Consider the following 21155-nt stretch of genomic DNA (forward strand, 5'->3'; position numbering starts at 1 on the left):
CGCAGGAAGTCGACGAGGGAGGTCCGCCTTTTTTTTCTCTACCGCAGTCCTGCGACGTTTTCTCTATCTCTCGCTCTCGCTCTCTCTCTCTCTCTCTCTCTCTCTCTCTCCCCGCCCCGTCTCCGCTTTCTCCTCCAATCCCCAGCCGAGATGGGCGGGTCGACTCGCTCGCGCTCGCCTGGCTGCCCCCTCCTCCCCCTCGCTACGCGCAAAAGTGACGTCAGGCGGGTCTTAATGTGTATGTGCGGCGGGCGACCTCTTGCGCAATTAGGCGACGTTCCTGCCTTTGCCTCGAAGAGGCAGTGGCTGGCGGGAAGGAGGAAGAGGAGGAGGAGGAGGAGGAGGAGGAGGAGAAAAAAAAGTGTTTGTGGCGGCGCTTGGAGCCGGGGGATGGAGGATCCGCCGCCGCCGCCGCCGTCGACGCCGCCCTTACAGGAGCTGCTGGGGCGTTGCCTCCTTCGACTCCCCCAGCCGGTAAGTGGGCGCAGGCGGCGCCTCTCAGCCCTTGCCTTTGGGACGCGGGTGCCCCGGCAGCCACCCGAGCCCAGCCGGCGGCCACTTTGCTTCGTCCGCCGGTGCTCCCCTTTTCCCTGGCTTGGCCTGGCTTGCCGCCTACCTGCTCTCCGTGAGGTTCACGTTGATCGCGCCCCCCCCTCCCCTCTTCCCCGGGTTTTGGGATCCAGGCTCGCAGCCTGGAGCTTTCTCGGCTTTCCGCAGACGCGGCTTTGTCCCTCGGGTGGAAGGCGGAAGAAATCGCGGGGAAGAGTTTCGCTCCCTGGAGCGGCTGGGTTTTGCGGACTTGCCCGCTTTCCGAACCGCGCACCGGCACGGTTTCAAAAGGGCTCGGGGCAGATGTATGGTTTCCTTCTCCCGGCTTCGCATTTGTTCGGTTGGCAGCGTGAAAACGATTGCAAATGTCAACGAGCTGGGGGGGTGGGGGTGGGCGAGAGAGAAGAAGACTTGAAGCTTTTGCTAGCAACGATCCGTTTTAGAAATCAGTTCTCAACGGTGCCTGTGTTTTTCGGGGTGCTGGTTTAATTTTTGCCGCCTTTGTTTTGCGGGAGGTCGTCTTCTGAATTGAGTTAGCTTAATTTTGGGGTGTTTGGGGTTACGTACAGCATCCTTAATTTGATAACAGCATATCCGACTTCGCAGGATGAGCTTGTCTTTAATTTTGCTCTGTGTGACCAATTAAAATTGCTCTTTTTAGTAAAGTTAACTTCTGGAGGAGAATCCCAATTCTTTCTTGGTGATTGTTTCTTCCAAAAAAAGCTGTATTGCCCTTTTAAAAATAAAAATAAGTGCAGGTTTTTAAATAGAATCTTCAAGAAACAACAATACAATGCAATAGGAATTATGCTGATATAATTTGAAAATATGATTGAATGACTGCTTTTAAAAAAGTGTCACAAAAACTAAATCTAGGGAAATGCCTGCTCTGCATACATATATTTGGCCCTGATCTTCAAAAGTTGTTATCCAATACAAGTAAAAGACAAAATGCAAAAGATTTAACATTTATAAATGGAGAGTAATGTTTATTGTATTTTAATTATATCCAATCATATTTCTTAAATTTACTTTTTGTCCTTATTCCATTTACTACTTTTGGAATGTGGTCCCTGACATGTAATTCAGAGGGTGTGGCCCTCTGAGTTACAGTAGTGCATCCTAACTAATCGTTATCTAATTTAAAAATTACTAAGAGTTCTGTGGACATAAACAAATGGAGTATTTCATAGACAGTTTTATTAGAACTGAAAATTGTATTTTCCCTAAATTGGCAGAATAGTCAGTTTGAAGAACTTTACATACTTTAATGTGCTAGAGTCTTCATTAGCTTTTTTTAATCCAATTTCAGAAAAGCATACAAACATATGAGGAAACTAAGGAATATTAATCTTCCAAAATATTGAAAAGTTAAAACTCCTGTTGACCATGAATGTTCTGGGAAGCCTTGTAACATTTATCTCTTAGTTACATCAGGAATCAGTGTGCAGTAATTGAAGGAAGTAAAGTATTTTTTTCTGTCTTCTGTCTTACCTATTTTGTATAGGTAAATTCCCCTCCCCCCTTCCCTTTGGGAGGTATTAGTCATCTTTTTGTACTTCCTAAAATGAAAACAAGGTATTCCATCACTTCATCATGACCTACATCAGGCATGTCAAACTGCCAGCCCACGGGCCGGATGCATCATACTGAAAACGTGCCCACTCCATTGCCGGCAATGGGGGAAAAGTCTCAGTACGTCGCACGTTTGACATGTCTGATCTACGTGGTTCAACTCTTCTAGTAATTCATACAGTGGAAACAGAATTTGATCCTGCCGAACTGACAAGGTGCATGAATTGTTCTTTGAGAAAGCACTTTTAAAAATCACAATTATTAATTTACTATAGATTGCATTCCTGCTGAGTTTATCACTTTCTCCTGTGGCATGGTTCTAGTTAGGACATTCCCCTCATCGCACCACAACATTTAATTTTAGAACTAAAAGTGTGGACAGAATAGCATATAAAATATAAAACATATATTTTTAGTTGGTGTCTCAACATGTGATGGTTACATGTCATTATATAATTATATTTTATATTGTTTATTATAATTATGTAATCTCCATGTCCTGATGAGTATGACTACTAATGTGCTGTCCATGGAGTAGTAAAAGGAAGTAATGATTACTTTTATAATATGTGCATAGGCTTGGATGAGATGCTGTACTAATTATAAGAACCTTTGATCTCATTCAGTAGTGTAACTATTAGAGGCGTATTCCTGTATTTCAGAAAAAATGTGTATTAGCTTTTGAAGCATGAATAATACTGTATGTATTATAGCTAAGAAGAGGTACAAATTCAAAGAGCAAAATTTGCTTTGGAGCACGTGTATATGTATCTGTCAGGAATCTCTTCAAATAAAATTAAATTTACTGAGCTGTGGTTGATGAATAGCATCGAATAACTTGTTGCTTATAAATGATATGTTTGGTTGAAGTCATTGCTGACAGCTGCTCCTTGTATTCCCATGCATGCTTCAAACTATATATTGAACTGAGTGCAATCTTAGTATATATGTCTGTAGTTTAACTAGAATATCTAACTTCCCCAATATATTTTCCATAGACATTTAAAAAAGGAACCTGATAGGTCAGTTAAATCAGGTCTATTAATGCTTCTCAATTAATAGTAAAGAGGAATAGTAATGCTTCTCAATAGTAAAGAGTCTCAATTAAAAGACTTAGATAATGAAGCTTTTTATATAATTTCTAATTCAAATTTTGTCTTCCTCTGATAGAGCAATAAGTAGGGTAATAGAAAGTAACAGCATAAAAATATTATGAAGTCATTTCTTCCCTCAAATGTAATGTCAATTTTTCTTAATAAGATGCAGTTACTTTTAATTAAACACAACTAATTTTGAGATTAATTGGAATATACTTACATTGCAATTCTGTGTCAAAGGAGTAAATAAAAAACCTCCTTATCAGAAGTCGATGAACCGTGGTTCATTTGACGCATGGTGCACAACAGGTAAAAGAAAGAAAACCCGAAACATATTCTACTGTAAAAACTTTAATCAGAAAAAAAAACAGAGGAAGACTCTTAACTGACTACATGCTCTATCTGCTGGTTATATGCAGAGTACGTTATTTAGATATGCATATCTAAAAGTTGATAGCCAGTTTGGTGTAGTGGTTAAGGCATCAGGCTAGAAGCCTGGGAGATTGTGAGTTCTAGTCTCATTAGGCACAAAGCTAACTGGATGACTTGGGGGTCAGTTATTCTCTCCCAGCCCTAGGAAAGAAGGAATGGCAAACCATTTCTGAAAAAAACCTTACAAGAAAATTGCAAGGACTTGTCCAGGCATCCATGATCAAAAATACATGAAACATAATTTCAAAAATAGATTGTACTTATTTTGTATCAGTTGCATTTCTTTATCTTTGCCAGACAAGATAGTTTTTCTTAAAAAGATTTGGATATATAGTATGATTTCGCACACAAAAATCTTTACTGACATTATCATCATACACTACTATAGATTTCAATTCCAATTATGTACCCTAGTTTCAGATTTTTTACAATTTCATGTATGATTTTTATGTTTATAAGACTTTTAAAGCCTCAAGATGGAAGCAGTTTAAACATTTCATAAATATCAATAATTTATTAAATCAATAATTTATTAATAATTATTAAATTAAAATTTTTCATGAAGCTTTTTGGTAATTTTTCAAATTTTTTAAAGCAAGAGTGTGAAGAAATAAACTTTATATTCTATTCCATTTATACTTGGATTTAAAATGGAAGAGCAGATATGAGATACAACTTTTAGTATTTCTGAATAGTTATTTCAGTTGAGTCTACTATTATATATTTGTTTAATTTATTGTACCAATTTTCATTGGAAAGTTAAAAGGATATCTATTCTACTAAAGATATATCTAAGGTTATAATTACCGTAGTTTCCGGCGTATAAGACTACTTTTTAACCCATGAAAATCTTCTCAAAAGTCAGGGGTCGTCTTATACGCCGGGTGCTGAAAATTTAGGGACAGGGCTGGCTGGAAAACCTGGAGCGGATCTCCCATTTAGTCTGCGCAGGGAAAGCGGGACCAATTGGAGAAGAAGCTGCAGTCTGTGATTTTTGGGGTCTGGGCGTCTTTCTTTCTAAAGTTGAAGAGCAGCTGTAGTATATCCCAACTTGAAAGGCAGGTGGGGAAGGCAGCAGCCAGAGCAGCGGCTTAGCTCTAAGGACACATTTGACTCAGGAACTGGGCGGGCTGGCTGGAAAACCTGGAGCAGATCTCCCATTTGGTCTTTTTTTTTTAAATCCCATTTATATCCTGCCCTTCTCCGAAGACTCAGGGTGGCTTACAATTTAAAGCACAAATCAATGTGCTTAGCAATAGCCTTCATTCTGTGTATATGCCTGTTTATTAGGGCTTTCACCCCCCCCAAGCAGCATTATTACAAAGTCAGCTTATTGCCCCCAACAATCTGGGTCCTCATTTTACCTACCTTGGAAGGATGGAAAGCTGAGTCAACCTTGAGCCTGGTGGGATGCGAACCTGCACTAATTGCAGGCAGCTGGTTTTACGTAAGGCTCTGCGCAGGGAAAACTTTAGAGTGAATTAGGAAAAGTGAAAAAGTGAATTAGGAAAATAGGGAACGGTTGCTGGAATTGGGTATGTGTAGTTTAACGAAAAGGGACGCGGTGGCTCAGTGGGTTAGGACGCTGAGCTTGTCGATCAGAAGGTCGGCAGTTTGGCGGGTCGAATCCCGAGTGCCGCGTAACAGAGTGAGCGCCTGTTACTCGTCCCAGCTTCTGCCCACCTAGCAGTTCGAAAGCACGTAAAAATGCAAGTAGAAAAATAGGGACCACTCCGGTGGGAAGGTAACAGCGTTCCGTGCGCCTTTGGCGTCTAGTCATGCCGGCCACATGACCACGGAGACGTCCTCGGACAAGCGCTGGCTCTTCGGCTTTGAAACGGAGATGAGCACCGGCCCCTAGAGTCGGAAACGACTAGCACACATGTGCGGGGGAACCTTTACCTTTACCTAGTTTAACGAAGAGAAGGGTGAGGGGTGACATGATAGCAGTGACCCAATATCTCAGGGGCTGCCACAAAGCAGAGGGAGCCAAGCTATTCTCCAAAGCACCTGAAAGCAGGACAAGAAGCAATGGATGGAAACTAGTCAAGGAGAGAAGCAACCTGGAACTAAGGAGAAACTTCCTGACAGAACAATTAACCAGTGGAACAACCTGCCTCCAGAAGTGGTGAATGCTCCAACACTGGAAGTTTTTAAGAAGAGACTGGACAGCCATTTGTCTGAAATGGTATAGGGTTTCCTGCCTTAGCAGGGGGTTGGACTAGATGACCTCCAAGGTCCCCTCCAACTACTACTACTACTACTACTACTACTACTTCTTCTTCTTCTTCTTCTTCTTCTTATTATTATTATTATTATTATTATTATTATTATTATTATTATTATTATTATTTAATCCACTTGCACTGTTTTATGTTTACATGTTTGATGACAAACAGCCTTATGTTTATAAGTGACAGTTTTCCTACTAAGCACCTGCATGTCATAAGCATTTGAATTAAAATTACCATATTAAAATCAAATCTGATGTTTTTTAATTTTTATTTGGTGTGCGTTGGAAGAGGGGTAGTCTTATACGGCAAGTATAGCCCAAACCCTATAATTTAACAGGAAATGTAGGGGGTCGTCTTATACGCCCAGTCGTCTTATACGCCGGAAAATACGGTATATCTTTTTATTGCTCTTTCAAAAATAAAGAGTGCTTTGATGGGATCTGATATCTTTTTGTTAATTGTGGTTTGATAAAATTAATTTGGTAGAATTATGCATATTTTTTTGTTTGTAGCTTGAAACAAAATAGCTCTGCTCTGAATGTTCTGAGTTGGAATATGGAGTTAGGAACCTTCCAGTGGAATAAAACTCTAGAATATTTTGAGGTGAGAAAAGTGGAAATTTGAAACAAGAGACAGTGCTAGTCCATGCTGAATGCCTGAAGGAATTATTATTATTATTTTTAAATAAAACATTTTTAAAGTTTAAAATTCCCATCAGGCAAATAACAGCAATACTTTGTGATGGCTGACCTTTCTACGCAGGCAGCCATAAAGTTAAGCCCAGAAAAGAAGCAACAGCAGTGGATTCACTTTAATATCATAGCCTCTAAATAAAATAAGATCAGGAAAAAAGGCATTTCTCTATCTAATGGTTTGAGATTTCTTTCCAGTGCACTTTCTTTTGTAAAAAAAATAAATTATTTATTTTTCCTTTCTGCAAACTTAAGTCAAACAACAAAGCAACATTAAAAGTTAATTGTATGTAAATACGGTAGATGTGTTTCTGAGAGGGGTTTTTTCCCCCATGGATAGCTTTGTTGGCTGATTTTTCTTATAGATGATTATTTGCTTGAAACAGAAATTGGAATAGAATAGAATAACTTAATTATCACTTTGAATGTACACTGATTGGCATACATTAGAATGAAATGTTGTTGCATACAGCTCTCGGGGTCATCACCTCCAATATACGCTACATAAATATGACAAAAATAAATACAAAATTATGCATATACCCACATATATTATATGACACAGAGAAACAACACGGTCTAGTTTGGATTATGTATACATGTGCATGGCGAGAAAAACGAACCTTGTGAGTTTACCAGACGGATGGCATAGGAAAGAAAGCTGAACAAAGAGGATTGTGCATATATTTATGCACTGCATACACAAAAATATACATAGTTGTATCCCTTAAGTTCTTCTATAGACTGCCTTAATGTTTTAACTTTTGCTAGGTAAGATTTTTGCTTAATTATGTGCTGTTGATAGTGCCTTCTGCCTATCATATTATCAAAATAAACTAGATAATTCCAATATAATGACATATATATGCAAAGGGTTTCTTGGCCACCTGCTTGAAAAGAAACTGCATATCCAGGAAGACTCCAAGATTGTACATGAATGTTTCCTAGGGATATATTATCTTACCTGGACTTAACTATGAGAAATCATTTGATGGAAAGCCTTAAAACCAGAGCCACTCAGTTGTGTCAGGGTTGAGCCAAAGCTTATTCTTCTCCATACGGTGTCCAGACACTATGGAAGCACTTGATGGCATCTTCGACAGCCTACAAGTAAAGAGGTATAACTGAGTATCATCAGTGTATACATGATATTTGACCCTGCACTGACATGCAGTTTCTCAATGGTTTCACATACATGTTAAATAGAAGCAGGGAGAGAGTGAAACCCATGCAAAACAGGCTTATGTCTGGATGTTTTCTCCTGTCAATATCAATGGGAACCAGCCTTGGAGGGAGGAAGGAGGATAATTATTGAAAAACACCCCAATCCCAACCACCTCCACTGGGCCAAAAGGATACCATAATCAAAGGATTTCAAAAAGCTATAGCGAGATTAGGGATGGCCAGAGTGGATACACTACCTCCATCCTAAACCATTTACAAGTAAGATCAGTGGTCTTTTGGTATTATTATCCAGTCTGAAATGTGATTGGAAAAGATTTCTACAAAAGTATTTTCTGTATTTGTAATATGTCTTGGCTCAGCTATCTTCATTCAGACACAAAGCCCCAGCATGTTCTAATCTTTTCTAGTATAGAAACGTCTATACTTCCTTAATTGTGCCAGTAATTCTTTTTTACATTTTTTTATTTCTACAATATCCTTTTTGAGCTATGGCACTTAATCTACTCGTAGTATCCCTTGTCTATAAAGGCATCACTATGTTGACTGTTCAATTTTCACTTCTATTCAGGGTGGATAATAATTTTTTTTAAAAATGAAAAAAATTGGGGTTTTTTATTTAAATTATATTTTTTTATTTTTATCAAATTTATTTTAATAAAACGCTTTTGGAGTAAAAATCTATCCAAATATAGTGTTCTATTTAAGATACATTAATCATTTAGTTTATTCAGCATGAAATAGATCTTAGTTATGTAGCATGAGGCTGTATATTCTGCAATATTTACATTTTTGGTAAACTCCTTCAATGAATCCAAGCTCTGCAAGCTGAGATAACATACACTGCATTGATGCATTCACACAATTTCACAGTAACCATGAGATAAATCATAAAGTTCAGGGATATTCCTTTATCCCATTGTTTTGAAAATCTATGTACGCTACAAACTCTATGATTGTTTGAAGAGCAATGCATCTGTACCAGGATCTAAATGTTTTAATTAAATAAAAAAATTTGAGTAGTTCTCCAACTATGTGTGATTAACTTATTAACCTAAGATCGGTTCTGGTATCGCTGTTTTACTAACCTGACAGCTTATTATTCTAAATAGGAAACCTTCATTTTGTTTGCAAATAATAATATTAAAGATTCTAACTACCAGCAAGAATGAGTCCTTACATTTAAAGAGCACCTGTCATTTCAGACCCATCATGGCAGCACTTGTTAGCGGGCATCCACTCACCTGCTGCCCGCTATGTCCCTCACCTTCTTGTGTCACTGCCGCATCACCAGCCGTCCCATTAAAGTGAATGGGATGGTCGATGATTCAACAGCGGGTCAGAGGAGGAGCCGCTGCAGGACAGAGATGACAGTTGCTCTTTAAAAATTATGATTTAAATCGAGTTGATTTAAATCAAATCCACCCTGCTTCTATTTTTATTGATTCCAAATGTGGAATTTACTCTCTACGGTATTTTTTGTATGTATTTCATCCTCTGAACAAGCATAGCCATCCATCCTATTGGGTGATTCTACTTCTTTCAGTTCAGTTAGTACATATCAGCTAAACATGGTAATGAAGGGAATTATGCTTCAAAAATTAAGAAAAGAGTCTAATTTTGTTGTTGAGGACTTTAGAAGGTGAATTTGAAGTATTCCCCAAGATGATGCACTATAAATGTAATCCATGGTGGCATACTTTTCAGGTTTTTCAACAATTTCAGGCCTTGCTTTATAATTAAGTCTCTGTTTTCTATTACAGAGACCTGCAGTGTAATTAGGAATAGAATTGGATTATGGTTCGGATCATCAAAAGTTGGAGGAAACATGTTTTCCTATGCTTGTGCCTTAATAATTGCTACAAATGTGAAATATCACGGATTAATACATTTTAGTTGACTTTAGTTCCAAAACAATTGTGTTTGCCAGAAAATTGTTAGAAATGAGTCTTGAGACCTGACTTCATTTTCCATATTTGGAATATAGTAGAGAAGAAGACATAGAGTCAGGTATCACTTCTATTTTATTTCCTCTCTTAAGAAAGGCATTTGAAGTAATTATTGGAAGGTAATTTTTCTGGGACTATGGTTTATTTCTACCTCTCTAGAAATTCAGGAGTGAGATTCATACATGCATATGCATATGTTATTCTTTTCTATGATTGCCAATGTTATGCAAAATACAGGGGGGGGGAAATAAGTAATAAGCAAAATGCAGGAAATAAGTGAAAAGAAAAGTAAAAAGTGAAGTGATAAGTGAAAAGAAAATTTACGCTAGATGAGTCCATAGATAGTGTTGTATACCACTTGTATAAGTCTAGGCTTTCATATAATGCCTCTTGCTAAGATGGAGAAGGTATGGACTCTCACCTACTTTAGTTATACCTGTAATATAGTTATACCTATATTACAGAGCATTTTCTGCTAATGGCAAGGACATCAGTGGGTTTGGGCATAATAAATTATGAATGAATAATATAATTTAATATAAAAATGAATTTTTATGTTTTGAGAACAACTGGATGTCAAGGGACAGTAGAAAAAGTTTGCAGAAGCAGCAACTTGTCAAATATTTTATTGAGATAAACATATTGCTCACGTTTGAATGTTGTACTTTATTGCTTTTCTAGCACTATCAGTATTGATCCTGGTGCACTGATGACTAAAAAAAGGCTTGTTTTCACACCATATGAATGGTATTGTATCTGAAGGGACATTTCCTTTTTAAATTGTTTCATGAGGGAATTGTAGCCTACTCTGAGAATGAGGGATCAGGAAAAAAGCTAAGCTTTCACTATTAATTTTTGACTGTAATTGTCTATGGTGATCAACCTGAACAGGATTTGCTGTGAGATGTAATTTTGCTAATACAAAGCTGGATATTTTTTTTTAAATTCCAGTTATATCCCGCCCTTCTCCGAAGACTCAGGGCGGCTTACAAGCTTAGCAGTAGCCTTCATTCTATGTATATGCCTGCTTATTAGGGCTTTCACACAAGAGTTATATGTCTCTTTTAGCCCTCAGTAATGTTCCTCTTTTCATGTGTGATGAGAGGGAAAACGAACTACTGCAATATCACTGAGCAACCTCACTTATTTACATCTAAAAATATAATGGTTAAATTAAAACCTACTTTCCCAAACTGTGAGATATAGTTCCCTTGGTGAGATGCAGTCAGAGTCCAAGGGAAGTGTGAAAAACCTCTTGGTTATGTTGTTACAATAAATGTATCTTTTGCGTTGTATTTCTTTCATTGTTCATTTATATTCATTTTGTTTTGGATTTTTAGGGGAGCTGTGTACATTAAAATTACGCTAAAAGTAGGTGTGATGGTAAAAAGTTTAGGAACCCCTGGATTAGAACACTTTCAAAATTACACAAAGTGAACAGTGTAGAACATGCAATACAATTTTATGTGAGTGTAAAAAGAATAGAATAATTGTTTCGTATTATTAGCAGTTGAAATAAGCAGGGAGTCACTTACATTTTCATTGTATCTACTTCCCTTTTTCCTTTTTTCAAATCCTATCTGTTTTCCTTTGTCCCTTCAATTTTTTTTCTGCCTTAAACTTGATTTCCAGCCAAAAATAATGGAGTGATTGTGATGTGGTAATAAACTCCCAGCTAAAAGCAAGATGTTATAAAAATCATCAATTGCAAGTCAATTGATTTTGGGGACCTTTAACACAGACGGTTTGAGTCAGCTAGGATTTGTATATTCTGTGTTATGAATATTCTGTATATTCATAGATACAGAACATGTCTTAAATTAGTTTAATATATGCCTCATAAATTTACTTTTATTTATATCCTTCAGTCTTAGAAGACAATTTGATATTTATACCTTGGTATCTTTATTTTTTATATTACTCATTTTGTCTTGTTCCTATAACATTCAGAATATCTGTGAACAAATTCAAATAAATATTTAAATGATAACATAATTATCCAACTTGGAAGCAGATGTTAGTAGCAACAGCTGCCGGCAAATACACTGTTGAACAGAAATATCAAGTATAACCTTCTGGAACTTTTAAGTTTTCAAAAAATAATAATTGCATAGCCTGTCCATTATGAATTGTTTCCCTTACGTCTGTTCCTTTTCCATTAGAAAAAAGGTAGCTTGCTTGGACTGGATTGTTCAGGTTTTTTGTAATAATATGGAAACATATTTATCTTTATAAATGTTTGTAAGCCATATGTAAATGAACAGTATTACCGGTAATTATCAGTTACCTTATGAAGCATATTTTTGGTTTTGTACATTCCCTCAGGCTTCTGAATCTGTTTTTCAATTATTTTTTATTTAATCCCATTTATATCCCGCCCTTCTCCGAAGACTCAGGGCGGCTTACAATTTAAGCACAAATCAAATGTGCTTAGCAATAGCCTTCATTCTATGTATATGCCTGCTTATTAGGGCTTTCACCCCCCCCAAGCAGCATTATTACAAAGTCAGTTTATTGCCCCCAACAATCTGGGTCCTCATTTTACCTACCTCGGAAGGATGGAAGGCTGAGTCAACTTTGAGCCTGGTGGGACTCGAACCTGCACTAATTGCAGGCAGCTGGTGTTACTTAAGGAGGCATTAGCCCACTGCTCCACCAAATTAGCAGGTTCTTAGCTTTTTCTCCAGATTTATTTTGCTTCCAATGAAATAATAACTAGATAATAAGTAGCACAGAAATTAACCAATTTTATTATTATTTTTGTTGTTAAAAATAGTGTTCACTAGATTTGTTTATATTAAGATGAATGTAAATACATATATTACTAAATAAATTTAATTTGGGGCTCCTCAGTAGTATCAATTTTGTTGCCATGTCCCAGAGTCAAATTTCATTTTCAGTTATAAAGCTATAACTATTAGACAGTTTTATTAATATTTGAGTATTCAAACTATTTTGCATGTCATTACTCTCATATACCCATGTAAAGTAGATTAATAGTATTCTCTTAAATCAGGCTATCTAAATGAGTCACAACATACACTTGTCTAGGAACTGTGTGCCCCACAAAGTTTCTTAGAAGAAATGTGGGTAAAAATATGATCTGTCAGGATATTTTATATATTATTGCATAATTGTATATTATATTTAAATGCCTTATAATGTGTAATTACTGTTAATACCTTGATAAATCAATAATAAATCTCATAATGGTCAACTCAGTAATGTAGCATGTACCCATCTATAAAACACATCACATTATTGAATAAAATTTGCAAATAACATGTTGGACTATTCTTTGGCATGAGTAAATGTTTAATCAAATGCCTGATGTTTTTAGCAGAAATGTGGGGAATTTAAATATCCTTGTACATCTTCCTAACTCAGAATATTCTATACTGTGAGAGAACAACATACCAATGACATGGTTATAATGTCTTAGTCTAGTAGCCTCTTCATAATGAAAAGTATGGCCCTGACCATACAAAAGGTTGTGTATTTCCTTTTCCACCAAAACATTACAGCTTAATAAATTCTGAGAGCAACCTACAATATCAACATGTTTTACTTAGTTTTCCAAAATTGAATTATTTTCATATTGCTACGAAATTAGAATAGTAAGCTATTTAAATAATTTTATTTTTAAAATTGAAAGTCAGCTTAAAACATAAATAGATCTGTTCATTTTGGTTGTGGTGCTGTAAGTCACAAAGAAAACCTCTTGAACAAATGCATTTCACCAATTCTGGCTGTTCATTTCAAGATTGTTTAGCTGCAGGGACAAAATACTGCATTGTGAAGGGAGCTCGCATTCAGCAAAACCAAAAATTGCAGATGGCACCAGGTGCCTAGGCATCATTGTATTTTTCTGTTCTCTGCTTTAGTGTCTATACTGAGGTGAGCTAGAACTTACATTTGCACAATGTATGATTTGAGTGCATTCTATAAATCACATTATTCTGATGTGGGCAATTTTGTTCTAAGATTTGTTTTATTATTTTCATTCCCAAGTTGCTGTTTGAAGAGGAGCCCCACCATCTGTTCATGCTTAAGGATAAGTGGTGGAGGTAAGAAGTCACTTCCTAATTTATAGTTAAGAACACAGAATAATTTGTATTAGTATTGAGAACAGAACTTCATATGAAAAAATACTGTATTTTTATATACAGAAATTGAAAATGCTGAATTTGAGAAGGCAGATGGAAAGATGAGCGCTCAGGAAGACATTTTTTAAGCAAGCTCTAGTATTTACTTAGTTTACTTACTTAGTTAGCTACAATATAATGCATTTTCTCCAGCCTGTGCTGTGTAAGGAGATCTAGTCTCAAAAGCCTTCTTAATTGTTATATTAATCAGGAAATCTGGTATTTTCTTGGCAACTTAGAATTTTATAATGTTGAAAACTGTGACCATTTTACATGTTACCAGTTTATTTGAGTACTATTAGCCTTTTTTTTACAAAAGATAGTGAAACATTTTGCTATACTCATAAGGAAGAAATAAGTTTGTTTAAAAAATATTAAGTGGCATTTTGAAGAAGCATGCTGAAAAGATGTAATTAGCTATAAATATGTATGATTTTCATGCTGTCTAATGATCAAATGTTACCATATAATAATTCTTGAGTCAGTGATGAGCAAAAGATGCAAAGAAGTTTAACTTCTTTATCTGCTGAAAATCCTTAGTGAGGTACTAGAAAGAGTAGAGCTACAGATGTTGGTCTATTTTATCTTTTTAGGAGTTTGGAAGTTGTAGGTGTTAGAATGGATGCAGAAAGCATCTGATAGTTAAACCACTTCCATTCCCGCTGTTAAACAACTCTGTCCCGAAATTTTAAAAAAATTAAATTCAGTTATTGTTGTCACAAAATTTTGACTGTGTTACTTTGGTACTTTGGAAATGGGTGGGGATAGATTTAAGTATGGAAATGAGTCTTTCTATTACCATTTTTACAATTTGAAAACCAGTCAATTATCAGACAATTTTGAGGCTTAATTTCTGGAGTTCAATATTAAGCTATTTGTAGATATTTGGGAAATGAAGATTGCCTATTTCTGATCTAAATCTGACTAAGGCCTCAATACAAAGTGACAAACCGTATTGCGTTCACAAAGTATTTATAGCTGATGGTAGGTAAATAGAGAATTTAGTACTGTGACAGTCCTGTTACTCACCTATAAACACCTTAGGGATTCTGCAGAAAGCTCATTTCAATCTTTGTAAATAAATTGGCTGCATATAATATCACACAGCCATTTTGGCCATCATAATCACATGAACTATTAGATATTTTCTCCAATATAAGTATATTTATGGATATATCTTAAAACTGCATTTTGTCAAGATTTAAAACTTTATGCAAAATGTTTTATCATTTTATAAAGTTTTTTGCATGTGATCTTACAGAGTAAACTAAATGTGTGGATCTTTAGGTAATTTTCACTGCTTCAAGTAAGTTTCCTTTTTAGCAGTTTTGCTTTAGCTTTGCCTGGCTCTTTTTTCTACTTATACTGTTTGTCTGTTTCTCCTGCCTGAACTTCCTGAAGGAACAAATTTGTCCTTAAAATTCTAAATTAGATCCACTTGTACTGCCATTTTGGCTTAGCAGTAAACCTGTCCTAGTAAACTTGCTGACTCTGCCTACAGGTATGGCTAATTTGAGTCAATGACTTGATTATCTAAGCTGTTAACATAACAAATGAATTAAATAAATGTACAAAAATTGAATACTGGTTTCATCTACCTGAAGACATCATTAACAACAAACAATGGCTTCATATTCTAGTTTTTCTGGATGGATAAGGTCAAGACCTCTGCTCCTATTCACAGTAAGAGTTTATCCCAACAGTTGCTTTAATGGTCTTTCCTTCAGGCTATGAAGTGACATAAAAATATGCAAGCATAATTTGATGTCTCCTGTTAGACTCAGTAATGAAGCCAGCAAGTGCTACTGTCTTTACATCTTCATTGGAATTTTAAGGATAATTTAAGGAAAGCAATTAGAGGATTTCCTGTTTGTAGAATAAACATCCACCAGAATTTTTCATAACATGGGGTGAGGCTGGAGCTGAGAGAGGAGGCACGTTTTCACCCGTGTATAGCTATGTATCAGAACCTGATCTTTGAATTAGAAACAGATTTATAGTAAAACAAGTGTCAGAACTACTCTACAGATTATCTGTAGAGTCTGATCTATGGCAGTGAGGTGATGGAAGCTGTAGTCAAACCAAGAGGCAGCTTTTTCAGGCAAGCTACTACACTTCAAGCGGTACTGTTGCTTCATTTCTCTTCACTTCTTTTCCACGCCCTAGTCATTGTGACACTCCAAGCTTGGTAAAAGGAAAAGATGGCCAGAAAAATGCTGCTTCCCCCATTTTCTTGTCATTGTAAGGAAAACTGCTTCAACCATGTGTGGCAGAGTGCCACTGGAAGAATCAGGATAGAGCGTTCTGCTACACACAATGCCTAACAGTTGTGTCACTTTCTTGCACATATCTAGCAGTTTTGCATGAAGCATCTAGATCACGGGTCGGCAAACCGTGGCTCCGGAGCCGCATGCGGCTCTTTAAGCCATCTCCTGCGGCTCCCAGTCCTCCTCTTCCATGTGCAGTTCTGAAAAAAAGTGGGATTAAAGAAGTTCAATCAATCAATTCAAACTTCTCACAAAAAAAACTTGCGAAGTTTGAATTGATTGGTTGAACTTCTTTGGTTTGTGGGACTGCCCACAAACCTCTTTGCTTCTTCAGACTGCACATGGCAGCGGAGGAAGAGACGGGAAGACCGGAAAGGTGAGTGGGCCTTTTTTCTACCTGCTGTGTGGGTGGGGGCAGCCAGTCTTGGGGTGCCCCGGGCCTCCCTCTTCCCTGCCCAGCAGGTCTCCCCTCGCCCTGCTCTGCCACCGCCTCTGCTAGCCCAGTGGGGGGTCCACTGCGGGTCTCTTCCAAGAGATTCCCCCACGGTGCCTGCCAGGCCTGCTGACCTTGGCAACAAATCCAAGCCATTGGCGCACCTCCCCCGTTGCCGTTTGTGCAGGAACCCAGAGACGTCCACGCCACCGCATGGGGATCCACCTGCCCAGGGCTTGGTGGCGGCAAAGGCGGCGGTTCCTCTTGCTGCACCCTGTCGGAGTGGGTACCGTTTATCCCTCCCCTCCCTTATGGCAATGCAGCACCTTCAGTCTCCAGATTCTGCCGCGATGTCGCCTCCGCCGCCCCCTTTGTCTCTGCTGCCTGGCCTGAAGGAAGGGGAGCTGAAGGCAGCAGCTCTGCCAGCCTCCACCGCGCCCTTCTCTCTGCTGCCTGGCCCAAAGGAAGAGGAGCCAAAGGCATCAGCTCCGCCAGCCTCTGCTGCCCCCTTCTCTCCGCTGCCTGGCCCAAAGAAAGAGGCTCCACTTCGGCCAGACAGCGGAGAAAAGGGGGTGGCAGAGGCTGGCGGAGCTGCTGCCTTTGCCTCCTCTTCCTTCAGGCCAGGCAGCTGAAAGAAGGGCATGGTGGAGGCTGGCGGAGCTGCTGCCTTCACCTCCTCTTCCTTCGGGCCAGGCAGCGGAGAAAAGGGGGCACCTCCAGCGTCTCTCTGTGAGCACACTAGGCTGCTGCAACAGCAGTCGCCGCCGCTGCTTTCCTGTTGCTTATGCCCGGCAGACAGGCGGTGCTGCCAAAAACAGCGAGTGCAGCAGTACCACGCCGGACCTGGAGCACCTCCAGCATCTCTCAGTGAGCGCACTAGGGCCTCCCCAACAGCAGCTGCCACTGGCAGAGCGATTGCCCAGCCCTTGAGGCCTGCTGCTGCCATGGGGACCATCACGGGAATTTGTTTCTACGGGGGAGGCGGAGGCTGACGGAGATGCAGCAGACCTCCAGCGTTTCTCTCACTGCCGCCTCCACCGCTACTGTCATCGGCTTCTGCTACGGCCGAAGCACCTCCAGCGTCTCTTGCCGACTGTACTAGGCTGCTGCAACAGCAGCCGTCCCCACCGCCACCTTCCTGTTGCTTATGCCTGGCAGGCAGGCGGTGCTGCCATAGCCGCCAAAGACGGCGAGCGCAGCGGCCCCACACCGGGCCTGGAGCACCTCCAGTGTCTCTCGGTGAGCGCACTAGGCCGCCCCAACAGCAGCTGCCGGCGCCGGAGCGATTGCCCGGCCTGCTGCTGCCATTGGGGCCAGCACAGGAATTTGTTTCTGCTGGGAGGCGGAGGCTGATGGAGATGCAGCAGACCTCCAGCGTCTCTCTTGCCGCCGCCTCCACCGCTACTGTCGTCAGCTTCTGCTACGGCCGAACCCGGGCAGCCTCCTCCATCCCCAGCAGTGGCATCCGGGGGTTCTCCGGTTTCATCAGAACCAAGCAGCAAGTGGAAAAATTAGCAGTAGCAGCACTACCGGGAGCGGTTTCAATCGTCCCCTTCATTACCAAGCGTCCTCATGGAAGTCAATGGAGGTGCCATGGCTGGCCTTTCGAGTGAATGAGAGCAAGAGAGAAGCATTTTCAAGCAAAGTGTGAGTGAACAGAGGGAGAGGGAAGCTTTTTTGAGCAAAGTGTGAGTGAATGAGAGAGCGAGAGAGCTTTTGCAAACAAAACGGAGGGGGCAGGGTGGGTGCATGTCTCGCCTTAGGCTCCACTCTTCAGTGAAACCCTGTTCTGCGCATGCGCGCATGTATGTGCATGCACACACATTTTTTCGGCTCCCAGTTTTTCCTTTTGTGACAGAACTGGTTCCGTGTGGCTCTTTCACTGTTTCAGGTTGCCGACCCCTCATCTAGATGATAAATATGGAACCAGTCTAATGTCTGACTAGTGCTTTGCAAAGTATCAGATAATAGACATTAGGCATGCATGATCTGTCCTGTTGCCCAAATGAAAATGGTGAGTATAGTCATCCATTGTCTAGTAGATAGGGATTTGCTTGCAGTTGTCAAATATGACATAAGAGTTGGACAGATCCCAGCCTTTGCTGATTCATTACTGCAGTGGCCACCAAAGTACCATAAGCCATGCATACAGCAAGGCTTGTGTTGGGAGATGATGGAAAACCCCATTATAACATTGGATTAGGTAAATACTAAGTTAGACAGCCTTATCTATGGGATGGGAATGAAACATGCTGCATCATGACAATACATCCTTAAATTAGAATTGTTTATAGATGAGCTTTAAGCATAATTAATTAGGCCACAAATAGTTCACTAGCCATACCAGCTTGTAGGTGGATCCAGTGAATCTGAACGATTTATTGCTTAGCCATCCTACTGTATTAGATGGCATAGTTGTACCAAGGAATATCATATGAGAGATGTACAAGCCTGAGAGAAGAAAAAAAATTGAGAAATTTGGGAGAAAATGATTGTTCTTTTTTCTCTTATTCATTTTTCCCTCAAGACATTTTATTATTTTTTCTCCAAAAACCAAATTCCAAAAATAAGTTTAAAGAATAAGTATATATTCCTTGTATTTTCTTTTTCAGTAATGCTTTACATGGTTAATATGTGAAATACATTATACTAGAAATATGAACACCTTATGTATCAGTTGGAAACAAGTGATGGCAGATAATCTTTGAAATGGTAGCAAAATTTTTGCAACAAATTTGCAAAATCCATGAAATGAAGTAGAAGTAGAAACTGCTAATAGCACTTCAGATTCTGAAAACAAATCTGTTAAATCTAAGAGTTTTGAGCATTGCTTCTCACTATATAGCTTTGCTTCCTCTGAAAATAAAAGTTTTTTTTGTAGGGGTTGGCTTTATTTTTTTGAATATGTGCCTTGATTGCTAATAATTTTACATTTTCTCAGCATTGTTTGCCTATCTACCTGCTCCTAATAAAAAAATGAACAGATGCTATATTACTTGTAGCATCATTTCTCACAATAAATAAAAATAAAACCAATGCATTTTAATTATTGGAATTAATTATACTTTTTAAGATTCATACTACAAACATATTTAAAAACAATACGTATAATATTTTTAAGACACTAATGATAGATTTTTGTATATATTTCAGTTTGTTCAATGTTTGTGTTTTACCAAAACATGGGAAAATATTTTTTCACCCATTGTTTAATTTTTTAGCAATATTATACCACTAGATATTTTCTGTATTATGAGATAAAATTCATAGTTTTATTTCATATCGTTCTAACTTTTTTCCCCTGCTTCTAGCATAGCAGCATTTTTTCAGAGAAGCATGGCTTATAGTTTTCAGTTCTTTGTTTGGACTTTTTTCTTAATAAAAACAAATTTTACATAAGTTGTATTTCTGCACTCAATAGATAATACATTTAAATCTCCATGGTGAAAAGATGCTTCATAAGGTGCTTTAGAATTTGAGGGAAGAGTAAACTAATTGCATGTTTTCACATGGATATATATTAATCTGTGCATGATGGATAACTTTAGGTTTTTCTTTAACATTAGATAAGCATGAGACCAGCGTGGCACAGCTGTATGTATATACACAATTGAAGCAATGCACACTTTATTGGCTGACAATCTTGGCATTTTTTAGCAAAAAACAAAAACAAAATTTAAAGACCCAACACATTTGTGTTTGACTTGTTAAATAAACTTGTGTTGTCACCTGATGGAGCCTTCTAGTGGTGAACAACCCTATGATGACCCTGATGTTGGAAGCAAAACTCAAGATCCAGAAAACAAAAGGCAGCATGAATCTGAACAAAAGCTGTCAAAAATTACCCACAATGCCTTGGAGAACATTAATGTAATTGGTCAAGGTTTGAAGCACCTCTTCCAGCCTCAGCGTAGGAGGTCGTCAGTATCTCCACATGATGTTCAACAAGCTCAGGTTGATATTGAACCTGAAACAGAACTGGAAAGCCAAAACACCTGCTGTGCTGAAATTGATGGTGTTTCTACCCACTCTACAGCTCTGAATAGAGTTCTCCAACAAATCAGAGTGCCACCTAAAATGAAGAGAGGAACAAGCCTTCATAGCAGACGGGGCAAGTCAGATCCTCCGAAAGGAAGTCCTCAGATCAACAGGAAGTCTGTCCCAGATATTAATTCAGGCCGTCCCAGATCCTCATCTACTACTGATGCTCCATCTAATTTATCAATTCTGGAGATGGCCTCTCCTATCTGCTTAGCTGGTGAAGAAGCTGGATCAGCAGATCGGGTGAGTATAGAAAAGTTTATTTTTCTTATAAGATCAGACATGTCAAACTTGCAACGTCACGTGACGTCGTGCAGCGTATCGGAGTCTTTTTGCCATTGCTGGCAATGGGGTGGGCATGGCTTCTGGATGATGCATCCGGCCCGTGGGCCGGCAGTTTGACACCCGTGTTATAAGATACTGAAATGCCATTTTTAAAAGTGTTGAGGAAAAATAGAGGCCAGATAAAAAAAATTGGCTATCATACTTTAAGAAGACTATATAAACTTCATTTTTAAATAAAAGAATACATTAGCAAATCAGCTATGTTTTATTATAT

General features: G+C 38.7%; 1 protein-coding gene across 3 annotated transcripts in view; it reads left to right on the plus strand.

The window, feature by feature from the left end:
- The first annotated feature begins 268 nt into the window (after nucleotides 1-268).
- The window catches only part of TMCC1 (transmembrane and coiled-coil domain family 1), a 136136-nt gene continuing 115249 nt past the window's right edge, over nucleotides 269-21155 (plus strand). Inside the window, exons 1-3 of one of the 3 annotated variants that reach the window (XM_081318642.1) lie at nucleotides 269-474; nucleotides 13722-13777; nucleotides 20122-20839. In XM_081318642.1, coding sequence (XP_081174768.1) covers nucleotides 20288-20839 — 552 coding nt within the window. In that variant the 5' untranslated portion in view covers nucleotides 269-474; nucleotides 13722-13777; nucleotides 20122-20287. Of the gene's footprint in view, nucleotides 475-13721; nucleotides 13778-20121; nucleotides 20840-21155 lie in introns of those variants that run through there. The other 2 variants (XM_081318643.1, XM_081318644.1) reach the window with 2 other exon arrangements.

This window comes from Vipera berus, assembly GCF_964194415.1.
Source record: "Vipera berus genome assembly, chromosome: 2".
NCBI classification, from domain to species: domain Eukaryota; kingdom Metazoa; phylum Chordata; class Lepidosauria; order Squamata; family Viperidae; genus Vipera; species Vipera berus.